Source organism: Lactuca sativa, chromosome 7 (assembly GCF_002870075.4).
Source record: "Lactuca sativa cultivar Salinas chromosome 7, Lsat_Salinas_v11, whole genome shotgun sequence".
Lineage (NCBI taxonomy): Eukaryota > Viridiplantae > Streptophyta > Magnoliopsida > Asterales > Asteraceae > Lactuca > Lactuca sativa.
This window is the reverse complement of record NC_056629.2, coordinates 82,380,075-82,394,960: the sequence shown is the minus strand read 5'-3', so window position 1 is coordinate 82,394,960 and position 14,886 is coordinate 82,380,075. Positions and strand designations below refer to the sequence as shown.

The following is a 14,886-nucleotide window of genomic DNA, read 5'->3' as shown; positions in this document are numbered from 1 at the left end:
AAGTAAACGCACCAGTAACTTGGTGTTATAAAACTTATTGTTGTGTGTAATTCGATTAGTAAATGCAAGCAAGCATATGAGTCGAAGTTTATCCATTCCTTTTACCCAAAGTAGGATAAAAGCGATATATGTGGGCCTCTCGATGATTTAATGATGACACCTAAGCGCTTGGCCAAGTCGGGACTAAGTTGATGTGTTCAATAGTAGTCTGTTATCAGTCGTCATAAATTGGAAGTCGGGAAACAGTATAGAGAGAATGATTGAAATTCATGTCTTTTGTCTATACGATATCTTGAGAATGGAGGAATATATAATCCCTTATCTAGAGGACACGCTATTTGATAAGATCAGAGTTGACAGCGGCTTTTGAAAGCTACGATTGCTGATTAGGTTATGAAGTCATACGGAAAATAGTTGTTAGACTTATCCAAGTGGGAGACTGTTGGATTAGTGTCTAAGTCCATAACTATTTTGGTATGTACTTGACCCGATTATGAGCATGGTCCTTTTGGGTTGCCTTCACCATAGCAATATGTAGGATGATTTAAGGAGAGAAAGGTTTAAATATGATTTATTAATATATTATGAGAATAATATATTAAAGGAGAAATCATATTGTTTAATTAATATTAGTCAAGAATTAATTGATAATTAATTTTGTGGCTAAAAGAGATTAATTAAATTCAGGGGACTGGACTGCAATTATTGGATAATTGAGTTATTGGGCTAAGGAATGCTAAAGGATCAAGGGGTGAACGAAATTATGATGGAAGCCCATCATATTTTTGTCCATGGCCTTATACAGAAGGTTCCATGGGCTGCTTAGAGTTTAAGCTGTCCATTAGGGTTTTGAATGAAACCCTAGTAGCCCACACAAGTATATAAAGGACCCCTTAGGCTCCAAAAACGAGGACAACTGATTCTCTAGGGTTTCCAGCCATTTTTGGTGCCTCCCCTCTCTTCTCTTCTTCATCCAAGTTGCATATGGTGTTTGTGACTCCATTAGAGGTGCAACACTTGAGGCACTAAGCTTTTTAAGGCCAATTCAAGCAAGGAATTGATTGTTATTGCTATATAACAATCAAAGGTAATTCTCTAAACCCTAATTCAGTTTTAATATATTAGATCTAAGTTTGTTAGTCTTGGATTCAAAGCATGTACAATAGAGAAACCTAGATCCAAGCATTAGGGTTTGTATGAGCACATAGGATTGTACTTATGCCTAAAACCCATCAGTTACGGTGTCGTACTATTCATTTTGTCATCATAATGTAATTGGTTTTAAAACATATAATACTTGGAAACAACGTAACATTTTCAATTATATTTATGATGGTTGTGTTTGCTTTAATCACTATTGTACATTATGTTGTGATACTGTTCATGAAGTCATCCATCCTCAGATGTTTCTACCATCCTGGTTTAGGGGTGTGACAGTCCAAAACCCAAACCTTAGGCTTATTAGAGTGAGGGCTTAACCACTAAGCACTTAATCATCAAAGACAGTCCTAAAATGCAGATCTGACAACTTAGAGCTGGAAGACCACGTAAAGTTGCCAACTTTATGTTCATGCATGCCAAAGAGAAGCTCTAAAGCTTAAGGAGGGCTTAATAAAGGACTTAATGCATGCATTAGACCTAGAACCCTATAAAGCTTGCACCTTTAAGCTAAAGGAGTCCACAAAATGATCAGATCTAACAAGACAACCCATGAAATAACTTAAATCCTTATACAACCCAACAATGAGCCAAAAATCATAACAAAACCCCATAAGAGAAGATCTAATCAACAACAAAGCAAGGTATGGACTTGATACCTCCAAGAGACTGCAACGAGTGGTTAGATTCTAGATCTATGGCCTTCCTTCCAAGCCAGGCACCCTCAAACTCCAACGCTCCTTCAAATGAGCACAAAAATCCACAAAAATCCACTCAAAACATCAAGAACACCACCAAGAAATCTCAATACTCGATTTAGGGTTTTAGATAACAAAGGAGGCTGGTAAGGACGCCGGTCAAGGGGACTTAGGCCTTTAATTAGGGTGCAACACCCTAAAATGTAGGTCTTCCTTCCCAGCTGCCAACACGTCGTGTTGAGGCACCTCAACACGCCATGTGGGCTCATTAAAATTCTACGACCAAAGACATTTCGACACGCCGTGTTGAGGCTCCAACACACTGTGTCCCAAAGAGAAACATGAACAAATTGGAAAATAAATTCATACTAGGAAATCAAGCGTTACAACGCAAGGGTGCAACACATCTTTTTACAGCCTATATATATGGATTGATTTCTTGGTCATTTATCACATGTTTTCTCTCCAAGCTCTGCAACATCGAAGATCCTGACAAAAAAAAAAGTATTCGGAGTCAAAATTTTGCCCGCGACTTCCCGAACTTTCGCTAGCAAACCTGTAAGTTTAGTTATACTTGCTATATTTTAAGTGTAACTTATATTTATGTTTATAGTCATTCTTATGTATTTATAAATATGATTTATTAGTAATACCGATCGTTATATTGATCGATCTACGTATGGGAGTGATGTATAAGATAGATATGTGAGGTGTTTAAAGTGGAATTTCAAAACGGTACATCTTTTTACCAAACAGATCCTACCTCTAGAGTGATCTTACCTGGTAATTCCTTATCTGATAGAACTCGATATTCCTTTGGATTATTGATTGATCTAGCTTTCGTCATCTGATTTCCTTAGATATTGATCAATTATAGTATTATATGTTATTACGTGTTTGACACGCCTGTTTTCCATTTGGATAGTTGATAGCCTTCTAAGTAATTCTCCAGGTGAGTTATCTGACTATACTATGTGTTATAATATATATATATATATATATATATATATATATATATATATATATATATATATATATATATATATATATAAGAATAATCAAACGTTAATATTCATATTAGAATTACTTGAACAACACACATATACAACATTCATTACAGAATAATAATACAAAATAACATTTTTACGTTCTCACACTAATTACTGCTTTTATTTGAACATATATATATATATATATATATATATATATATATATATATATATATATATATATATATATATATATATATATATATATATATATATATATATATATATATATATATATAAACAATGATTTTGAACCTCCAAAATTCAACAAAAAATCATGTTTTTAAGTTGTTAGTATAATGTTTTTAAGAAGTTATAACATTTTTTAACATGTAAAATAATGTTATAAATAACTATTTTTAATCCAAAAAATAGTTTCTTTAAGCCCAAAAAAAACAACTTTTTTTTTACCCCAATAAAAAGATAGACCAAAATCAATCGGAGGCGGGGGTAATCCAAGAATTCGGGGGCAGGGGCGGGGGTGGGGAGGCTAGAAATTTTGGGGGTGAGGGCGGGGGCGGGGGAATTGGGAAATTTCGGAATTCGGGGTGAGGGATGCAACCCTCGTCCCGTTTCACCCCTTTGACATCCCTAATCCATTTGAAAATTCATGTCTCATGGTGAGGTTATATATATATATATATATATATATATATATATATATATATATATATATATATATATATATATATATATATATATATATATAGGGAAATGATCAAATGAGAACACCAAAAAGGTTGAGAACGCGAGAACACTTCTGGACCAATCATATTATATGGGTATATTAGCAATTGTGTATTTATTTTAAATTAAAACAAATTAAATTCAAATCTTAATTTCCTAAAATTTTGCGATAATGATTATCTACCTAAAATAAAATATGAATCGATTATTTTTTATTTCTTTTATTAATGGATGAAAAAGATAATTGATGTTATTTTTTTGTCAAATAAAAAATCCTTTTTTTCTAATTTATTATTTATCAAAATATTTTCAATCATAAATGAATAAAACATTTGTAATTATAAAAATATATGTTTGTAATCCTAAATAAGAAATCATAATTTAGAGATAACATTTATAAATGAATAAAAAAGAAAGTATTAATCATACATGAATATGCTAACAAATAAAAAAAAATCAACACATTAAAAATTATCTTCATAAAATAAAATTTTCAAAGATTGAGTTTATAAATTTATATGTTTATATTCATAAAAGAATATGCCAATACTAGTTTCATACATTTTTACATAATTATATTCAACAATGATTAAACCACTTCAAAAGAATTTTTTTTTTTTGCAAAATTCATCCCTATATCAGCCATTTTCTTGAACTGGTCACAACCCCTTCCTTCTCTTTGAATTAAGTGCCTTGTAGGCTTGTGTAACGAGCAGAAGCAGGCACGATATCTAAAAAATTCTAGCGTTCATTTTTCTTTGATTAATATCTACAAAAATGACAATAACATGTAAAGACAATAAAAAGACCATCAAAATATTAAAATGAATGATTTGTAGAAAAACATATGTTGTTATTATCATTAATGATTATTATCAATATTTTTTAATCATGTGTACAACCACGTTTATAATCATAAGTGATTATAACAAACACAAGTGACGATGACCCATCCGCCATCATCAAAATTGAGAAAAATAGAATGAGATTGTATGATTAAAGCATATGGGAATGTATATAATTGGTGTATCAGAAAGTATGAACATGTAGCACCCGATTCTTGGTACGTATTTAATTCCAAGAAATATTGCATCTTACTCTGGAACTCGATGAGTTGGAGGCCCAACTCGTCGAGTAGACTCGACATATGATCGTGGATTTAAGTGACCTACTCGACGAGTCGGAAGACCGACTCGACGAGTAGGAGTTGTCTTGACAAAACCCTAATATTTAGGGGTTACACCCTGTTTAAACACTTTATCTCGTCCCAAACCAACCTCCATCACCCTCCAAAATCATAGAAACCCTAGATTGAAACCCTAAACCTTTTTTTGAGTGATTTTGAGCTCTTTGTGCCTTTTTATACAAGTTAGAAGGTTAAAGAGAAGAAGAAGGAGCTTGGGATTTCAGAGAAAGCAACGACATCCAGAGGTTTTGCTTCATTTCCTGTTTATTAGAGGTAAAAAGTCCAGACCTTGCTTCTTCTTTCATTAGATACTCTTTTTGGGAGTAACTTACGGTTTTGGAAGCCATTTTGGATCCATGCTTGGATGCACCCACGATTTTAGGATATAGACTTTAGATCTGGAACCATTGAGGGTTCCCATGGCATAAAGGTGCCAACTTTATGGCCATGGGAGACCCATGCATCATATGAACCCCTTTTTATGGCTTTTTGAGCCAAAGGCCCCATGCATGTGCATCGAGTTTGAAGCTTTACGTAGGAAAGGGACCCTAGGAGGTCAGATCTATGATTGGGATGCATTAAGTCCCACTGAAATCGACAATACGGTTTTGGACAAAGAGGAATTGACGAGTCACTTGGGTGACTCGGCGAGTCGGGACGCTTTTTCCCCCAAAACATCTTCTGGAGATGGTTTTGGTTGAGTGGAAGGAACACTCAGCCTGCTAGGGGTTTGTCTAGGACCTGGAAATCATGGGACTCGACGAGTGTATGAACGGACTCGGCGAGTCCAAGGCAATCTCCCAACTTATGAAGACGGACTCGGAGAGTTCACGAGGAACTCGGCGAGTCATAGACTGAACATCTTCTTATGGATGAAGATGAACTCGGTGAGTCGGTTGAAGATTGTTCGATGTGTTGTTGAGGGCGAACTAGTCGAGCTCTTGCTAGACTCGACGGGTAGGGAAAGGATTATGACACTTTGGTGGATATGGGGACTCGACGAGTTGGCGGGTCAACTCGGCGAGTCGAGTCAACCAGATGTTGACTTTGACCATGGGTATGAATTTGACATTGACTGAGATTGGGTTGACCCTTGTAAGGGTTAAGAGTATGCATTAGTAATAGGAAAAGGTAATTGTGTAGCAATTTACGAGTAGAGACGAGTTGATTCCCATGCCAAGGACTGTGCAAATACTACCCGACATCGAGGTGAGTTACCTTCTAGTAGCGGTGGGTCTACGACCACAATGTCGGACCACCAGTAAGAGTTTTATGTTAGATGATTGTCTGTGTGATATTCATCTAGGTTTGCTACCACCTGATATGTTTATTCTATGATATTATGTGATAGTAGTAGTAGGAGGTGAAATAGTCCTCTTATGTTGGTCGTAAGGACCGACGGGTAAGTCAAGCACCCCAGAATGGCTTGACCTGGGTAGGTCAGGCGCCCCAGAATTGCCTGACAGTATATGTGTGTTATATTATTATGTGGTAGTGGTAGGGGTGAAATAGTCCCCGGTGGTCGGGCGAAGTAGACCGACGGGTAAGTCAAGCACCCCAGAACGGCTTGACCTAGGTAAGTCAAGCAACCTAGAATGGCTTGACCTGGGTAGTCAGGCACCCCAGAATTGCCTGATAGTATGTTATTGTATGATGTGTGGTATGGTGGGGGAACTCACTAAGTTCCGTGCTTACAGTTTTTAGTTTTGTTTCAGGTACCTCTTCAGCGAAGGGGAAGGAGTCGCGTGGTAGCGGCACATCACACATATACACGCATGATTTCCGCACTATGAGATTTCTTGGGATTGTACTCTGATTTTTATTACTATTGATGATATGGTTTTGAGACATGTTGTTACAGTTTTATAAATTGATTTGGCATTGGTAATGTTTTTAGTAAACTATTCTATGAGTTAATTAAAAATGAAAATTTTGGCCTTGAAAATTGGGATGTTACAAAACAAAGTAGCAGTGACAAGAAAACTTGATCGAGAGGGCTTACCCTCTTCTAGTTATGATTATTAAGAACTTCATACCCTAAAATATAAAGTCACCAAAGTAAATGTCTACGTGTTTGTCAGAAACATCACAAAAAGGAAGATGTTAATATAACCATTGGCTTGTGTATTAAGTATTAACTGTGAAACATAAAGGGATTATGACTTGTAACAACTTACTGAGTGTAAAAGAAAAGTACATCGGGTCCAACGATTATCAGATTAGCAAGAAGAACTACTAACATGACACCAAATGCAATTAATCTGTAAACAAGCAGCCAAACAGGATGGAGTGATTTCAAAGAGGTCTTCCAAGTTTAATCTTCATACAAGAGCCCAATTGGTTCCACATCATGTTCATCTTCTTTTGTGTGACTTGTTCCTTTTTTGAAGACTTCATATTCAATGATTAAAATTGTTGGTGCTATCATAACAATGAGGACCCATAATACACAGAGGAAGAACCTCAAGTTCAACCAATAACTTAGGGTTGTTGTGTCATTAGCCATTAGCAAACCTAACTTACTTACAGCTCCTATTTGAAGTTAGAAATCAAAATTCAGTACACTTTATGAGATTATAATATAGTTTGTTAAATGATCTTTAGAGAATGAACACAATATTCAAGCTAATTCCCATGGAGTTCCTAATTGTTTTAAGTTGTGATAATTACACCAAATTTGATACTCACACTGTTTCAAAAATTTTAGAAAACAAAACCAACACTACGATTTTTAGAGATAAACTTAGCATTTTTTAATCATACCTACAACCATGTTTATAATCATAAGTGATTATAACGACCACAACTGATGATGACTCGTACGCCGTCATCAAAATTAAGAAAAATAGAATGAGATTGAATGATTAAAGCATATGGGAAGGTAGATAATTGGTGTATCAGAAAGTATGAACAAAGTGGCTGTAAAAAGAAAACTCGATCGAGAGGGCTTACCCTCTTCTCTAGACACGCCTCCTGAGATCAAAAAATCACCAGAGAACTCGAAATATCATAGATCACCATAGAATTGAGGTTGTTGTGTCAGTTTCGTCACCAAATATTGAAGCCATTGTGGCCACCGGAGAATGGAGGTTGATGTGTCGGTTTTAGTCGGATTGTCGCCTTGTTGGAGGCGAGACCCAACTATCCTTCCTCGTCAATTTCAGTCATCTTCTTTCGACAGAGGAGGTCTAACAACCGAGAGAAGGGTGGCACAAGGTGGACGCTTGGTGCGGCCATCGATTATGATGTTTTGTTGGTGAAGCCTTGGAGGGTTTTGGTGATGGCAAGGTCCGATGATGATAAAAGTAGCATGGTGACGTGGGTATGAGACGGTAAGATGATGAAGGTGTTGATTGTATGTTGTATGAAATTAGGTCAACGAAATAGAGAGGCGGAGAGTAATTATAAGAGTTTACAAAATTAGGGTAATGTTTATCTACCTTAATACCCTCTATAATTTTCTTTAATTTGAAATTTAAAATTTAAATGTATTAATAATTAGAATAATAACAATTAATTATTGCCACATATCTTAAAAATTAAATGGTTCAGATGTGTTATCGCGTTTTCAACATTTTAGGTGTTCTCATTTGATCCTACACCTATATATATATATATATATATATATATATATATATATATATATATATATATATATATATATATATATATATATATATATAGGGGACAGTTCAAATAAAAATAGTAAATAGTGTGAAAATGTTAAAAACTATTTTTTATGTTATTATTCTGCACTGAATTTTATATCCACGGCTTTATGTTATTATTCAGCAATGAGTAAATGAATAGTCACAAGTTAAAACTTACATTAGAATTTACTACAAAAATGCACATACATAAATTTGTAATAGAATAATAACATTCTAATAAATATAAGAATAATCAAACATTAACATTCATATTAGAATTACTTGAACAATACACATATACAACACTCATTACAAAATAATAACATTAAATAGTGTTTTTACGTTCACACTATTTTTATTTTGAACTTACTTTTATATATATATATATATATATATATATATATATATATATATATATATATATATATATTTATTTATTTATTTATATGTATGTATTTATGTGAGTGTGTGTGACACATTTTTTTTATTTGTTGATAAAACAAGTAAACTACATTGTCTCTTTAAAAAAAAATTAAACTATATTGCTATTTTTGTCTCTATAACAATTATGTGTTTAACATTTTTGTAGGTACAAGATTTGCAGACCTAAATTCAACATGAGAGTATGCATTGGGATGGGATGGAAGTGTGTTGTCAACGAAATAGTGAAAAATATCTTTGTAAAGAATTTCAAGATTTCGAAGGCACTCTTCAAAATGAATGTGAAAAATTCAGATTGTGCCATAAAAAGAAACTGAATGGTCTAAATTCCATCAACAGGCAAATATGAACTTTTGAGGAAACTCATGCAAGGCATCTAGACAGTATCCATTCAACAACCTATTTGACCCGTCCTAGTAGTTTTATGTTTTTAGAATTTTATATTGGATTTTTTTAGATTTATGTTTATTTTAGTGGTTTATACTGCAATTTTGTTCATTTATTAATCATTAGACTTTTTTTGTATAATAGAATATTTTTTTGTAATTTTTATAATTTAAAACAATATTTATACGAATGGTGACGACCATCTGCCGCTAAAGTACTGAACCAACTGCTATCTGGCAATAGGGTCATCCATCGCTAACCGTAGCAAATGTGTACTAAACATTTGTCGCCGATCTATGACAAATATCTTAGTATGTCGTTTAAACTATGGTTTCAAAGTTGGTGGAAAATAGAATGAAGATGACTGACATTTATTTCTTTGATTAAATTATGGTTTAAAAAGACTTCTGGTCCAACGATATCAAGTGTTTCACTCCCTCTTTGAGGTCGATGGTTCAATTTCCGTTAGATTTGTTGGTCCGAAAAAAAAAGATGACTGACATTTATTTCTTTGGAAGTTTTTGGGGCTAATTCTTTTGCTTTAGCAACAATACAATACCATGTTGCACACATGGATCATCGATTGATAGTTGCGTGTGAAATTTTGTTTTATTGTAGTGAATGACTTTTCTGCTCATATAGACATAGTGCTGAACAATCAAGATGTTGACGATTCGAAAATCTGGTGATCGATACACCCGAAAACATTGCAGACTAGATGTCACACACTTCTTGTCTTTCAGACTTTCTGATTATGCCATGACAACAACTCATAACACTTTGAGACGTCATCTCATGATATCATTTGTAACACGTCAAATCAAAACATGAGTTGTAAGACACTTATTTTATAGCCAAAACTGATGTAACACGAGACAATGAAATTCAATCCATAACACTTTAAGGACCTAGTTCAGATTACTACCTAGTGATACATATAAAAGATATTTAAAAAAGGAACAACGAATATCAAGCTAGTCTTATTATACTCTTATCCAAATGATTATGACTTCCTGATAACCTAGGAGTTATTGGTTCAAACTTCAAACCCTGTAATCATCACCTCCACCAAATTACAGGGGAAGGTATCAACAAAATCGCGACAAATTAAAATGTTACCCTCTGAATATGATTTAAATTTCCCGTATTTCTAAAAACCTAACAAAAAGTTTGCTCTAGAGTAACCCATGATTCCCATGTGATGGTGTAATACTTTGAGGATACTCATAAAGGTCTCCAAATGGATTTGAAGTACTCCTAGCATTCCCGTTATTATATGGTACTAACATATTCTGTTGCTGATATGGTTGTGATTGTGGATAGAGTTGTGGTTGTTGATACAATTGCAGATATTGGTTGCTATATGCTTGTTGTTGTTGGTTCATCATCATGAATGGATCTTGTGGTGATGGTTGTTGATCAAAAGGATTATATTGCATATTGTATCCGTAGCTTGTGTTATATCCAACATTTTGGAGTTGTATTTGTTTTCTGGCAGCATTATCCTCATATAAACTGTCTAATAAGAACTTGTCGATTCCGCCACCCTAAAATACGTATTCAGAACTCATAAAGTGGCTCAATGGTATAAGTAAATTTTTAGTATCTTTGGTCCTCATCGTATTAATCAACAAAAACAACCACGAAAACTTATGCAGTCTAATCCAATCTTGTCCATGCAACCTTAGTGAACCTTTTGAGGTCCCAAAAAACTCTTTTTTTTTTTTCAAAGAATGAGATGAAAACTGACCAATCTAGTCTGTGAAGTTTTGACACTAATGTTGATGTTATAGTCGACTAGTGCAAGCTCCCATCCTGCTGGTGCCTTTTGGATCTCACTCCAGTCCATGGACGAGGATTGATGATCATGTCCTGCGAAGGGGTTCAGTTATATCGTATGATTTCTTTCAATATATATATATATATATATATATATATATATATATATATATATATATATATATATATGTAAATTAGATGAACAATTATACATAAAGGATCTCATACCATTTTCAACGATGGCAAGGGCCATTGCATTGCTTTCCTCTAATTCCTTAGCAGTTGGGTTAATTTCATGCAATCCCTACACATAGAGTTATCAAAAGTTGCACACACGTGTTAGAAACCTAGTTGGGTTGAAGACGAGTGCTAGTAACAAAAGTACAAAACGTAACTTACTAGTAAATCATCAACTAGCAATGCTTCTTTTTCTTCCACTTGTTCATCGTTATTCTCGTTTTCTTGAGAGTCAGTTTCTTCAGTTCGTTCCTCCTCTTCTTCGGTATCCTCGTATTCCTAATTCCATTTCAAATTAAACATTCCAGTCGATAAAATCGGTTTCAAGTGCTACATGTTTTAGTTAAGAAGGAAAGTTACCAGTCTCTCAATCGAAAGCAAACCTATTGAAGGGGCTTCCTTGATATATTCCTCCATTGTCGTAAGAAACGAAGGTGGTGGCTAAAAGTAATAAAAAATCATTTCACAATGCATTAAAGAAAAAAAAAAGTACATAACCTATTATTAGTTGCACCAAGTCATATACCTGTTTCAATGTTGGAAACTGAAAATTCCTTGCAAGATCTAAGTGTCGACAAAAGTCATAGAGCTCAGCAAGGTATTCGGCCTAATTAAATGAAAAAGATGTAATAATAGATATCAATTTTGTGTGTATATCGACAAATAGGAAAGAAAGAAACAATGCATTAATACCTGTTTTCCCGCTTTTTTGTATATATTCAGAGCTTTAATAGCATCGTGTTTAGGCATGTCGAAAAACTAGAAAATTTTGATGGTGTTTAGCTCTTGGATTATCAAAAAAGACTTGAATTTGATCGAATATAGTCACGAAGTTTCCAAAAAACTAATGACAATACCATATCGACGAGATGTATGATCCCATCATTGATAGCACAATAGATCTTGAAGCTTTCTTTCACAACTAAAGCCAATGCAAATTGCACAAGATAGTTGCGATAAGCCGCTCCTTCGGGCTACAAAAATCATTCATTTGCTTTGTATATTTCCATTCAAGAAAACGAAATATGCAAAACGTACCAGATGTAAGTTTACCTGACATCCAATAAGACGATACAATAATTGTTGCATTGCAGAAAGTTGCTCTAGTAGCTCATCACCACTCATCGCTCGTCTTCTACTATACGTCTTCACGAAACTTTAGTCGATTAAACTTAGATAAAGCATTTTTCTTTTTTTAAAAAGTGATAATTTATGACCAAACATCATAGTTATAACTTTTGGCGACACAAAATCGTCGCTAATCCTTAGCAACAATACTTTGCGACAATATATGTTAGGTGCTAGAGGTGAACTTCTTGGTAATGTGGTTTATATATATAAGTAATAAAATAAAATTAAGAATCACGACACACCTCTATTCCGTATTTAGTCAATCGCTCGGACTCGATATCATATTTTAACACTCTAAAACATTCTAGCCGTTCCTCAATAAACATTCCATACGTTCGAACCCATGCTGAGCAATCCCAAGCTTTATCCAACAAGATTATGAGTTAAAAAACATGAAATTTGTCAACATGTAGTATTGTGTTCTTAAAGAAGCATTTGCGTTTTTTTTTTCTTACCAAGAGGGCTCGAGTCATCTTTGAAATTGGACACTAGGAAAACTTGTCCCGGGTGTGAATAATTAAGTAACTCTTCTCTAAATGAAGGATCACCTTCCCTTAATGTCCTATGAAACACTATCAATGTCTTTATGGCAACCTGCATTAATCAAAACTATCAAGGAGAAAACATATGAATAATACCAAATTCCATATTAAAAAAACGTTGCTAGCATGTCTTTTTCATTAAAGGCAAGTTGTCGTCCTATGTCACAAACGACTTAGAACATGATACTAGCCAAGTGACATAAGATAAGTGTCACTAATTTGTTAAGTTTTTGCTTTTTTATTTTGCATCATAACATTTAGCTGAATAAGTGACACGTTTTGTAGTAGCTTAGTTATATTAGCTAACTAAGTGAATTCCACATTGATGCTTTTGTAGCCTCAAAACCGATCAAATTTAAACCTTTACTGACAAATTACTGATCAGATCTTATCTGACTTGAATTACATTACGAAAGATAGAAACACATGCAAAGATAATGAAGACGAAGACTTTACGATCCAATTTTTAGTCCTCGATAATCTCCTATACAGCGCGTGAATGCAGTATGCAACATCTGCCCGTGGTACAACTACTGATGTAGCAGAAAAGATCTCTAGCATCAAAAATAAAACATGACACTTGAATCAGATCTGGAAAATATAAAGCCATAAAAAGTCGATTCATAATCAATACAAATGCAATTCTTAATTACTTATGATCAAGATTAAATTTCTAACAATTGAGCTAATTAACGACATTCAGTTTTCAATTGAAATACTGATCAGTCTATTTTAATGTTGGAACTGAAATTGTAATCATAACATATTAAACTCACTTCTAATGTGGCGTTCTTTTGGCGGACATTCGACATGACTCGTGGCTTTGACAATGGCAACGTCCAAATCCTTCGATCAAAATTTACCCAAGAAAAATAAAACTATTATAACTATTATATGAAAAACTATATTAATAACTGGAATTAGAACACACCTTGAATTCGCTATTGACCTTTGCAATGCCAACCGTGGTGGAGTCTTTGAGAGCCCCATAAGCCTTTCTGAAGCTTCCGAATGTACCCATTAAATTTGCCTGCAATCTCTTTCATAAATTTATGTAATTAAATATATTCATCTCTAGACATGAAATTCAAATCTGAAGAACAAGATGAATAGTGGAAAAGGGGTTTTTGACTTTTGTCGTTTTTTCCTATTTTGTGGTTTGAGTTCAACAATAATATCTCTCTACCCTAATTTCCGATTAGAGAGAAAAATTAAATTTATTTAGTATATAGATTGAGAAATTGGGTAATTTAATCATATAAACAATTATATTAATAATAACAGTCAATTTATAATTTTTTTTTTTGAAAAATGACCACAATCTCCAAAATACATTTTGGAGGAGCATTATTCATTCTGGAGCTTTTAATCTAGAATTTTTCTACGCACATTTACATTTCGGACTGAAGTCAATTCCGGAGTATGGTAGTTAACATCGTACATAGATGTGATATTATGGAATCACGAACACACACTTTGGACACATATTTCGGACCCAAAAATCAACATTTTTCTTCCACTATATATAAATAGTATCTCATGTACTTAGCCACTTACTTTGGATTATCCGTAATTATCTATTATAATTGCTTCAAGATGAGTTTTTTCAAACAATGATTACGAAGAAAATTTTATCAACCTATTTGTTTGCCTACACAACCTTCCGGGTCAACCCTTATAGTTACTGAAAGATCTTTATGCCCAAGAGTAATTATTGAATGATATTGTTAGTGACATATGATCATATACGGTCACACTTTATAGCAAGTTACTATTGATTGATTATTTATTAGAGTAATTTTGATTAGACAAAATTTCACAATTGGTCCTTGTGATTAACAAAATATCGCACTTTGACGACTTCCTAGCAAAAAGTCACACGACTGGTCCCTATGGTTTGTAAAATTACATGAAAGGTCCTCCTGCCGTTAAATCTAATTT

General features: G+C 33.8%; 1 protein-coding gene across 1 annotated transcript; it reads right to left on the bottom strand.

Moving 5' to 3' along the window:
• Window positions 1-10,431: 10,431 nt before the first annotated feature.
• Window positions 10,432-13,966, bottom strand: LOC111913943 (putative clathrin assembly protein At5g57200). The gene is given in 14 exon segments (XM_042896765.1): window positions 10,432-10,803; window positions 11,007-11,128; window positions 11,264-11,339; window positions 11,435-11,551; window positions 11,633-11,713; window positions 11,799-11,879; window positions 11,966-12,031; window positions 12,130-12,246; window positions 12,326-12,461; window positions 12,644-12,764; window positions 12,859-12,997; window positions 13,402-13,499; window positions 13,722-13,791; window positions 13,877-13,966. Coding segments are annotated over 14 exon segments (1,686 nt in total).
• Between the last annotated feature and the right edge of the window lie 920 nt (window positions 13,967-14,886).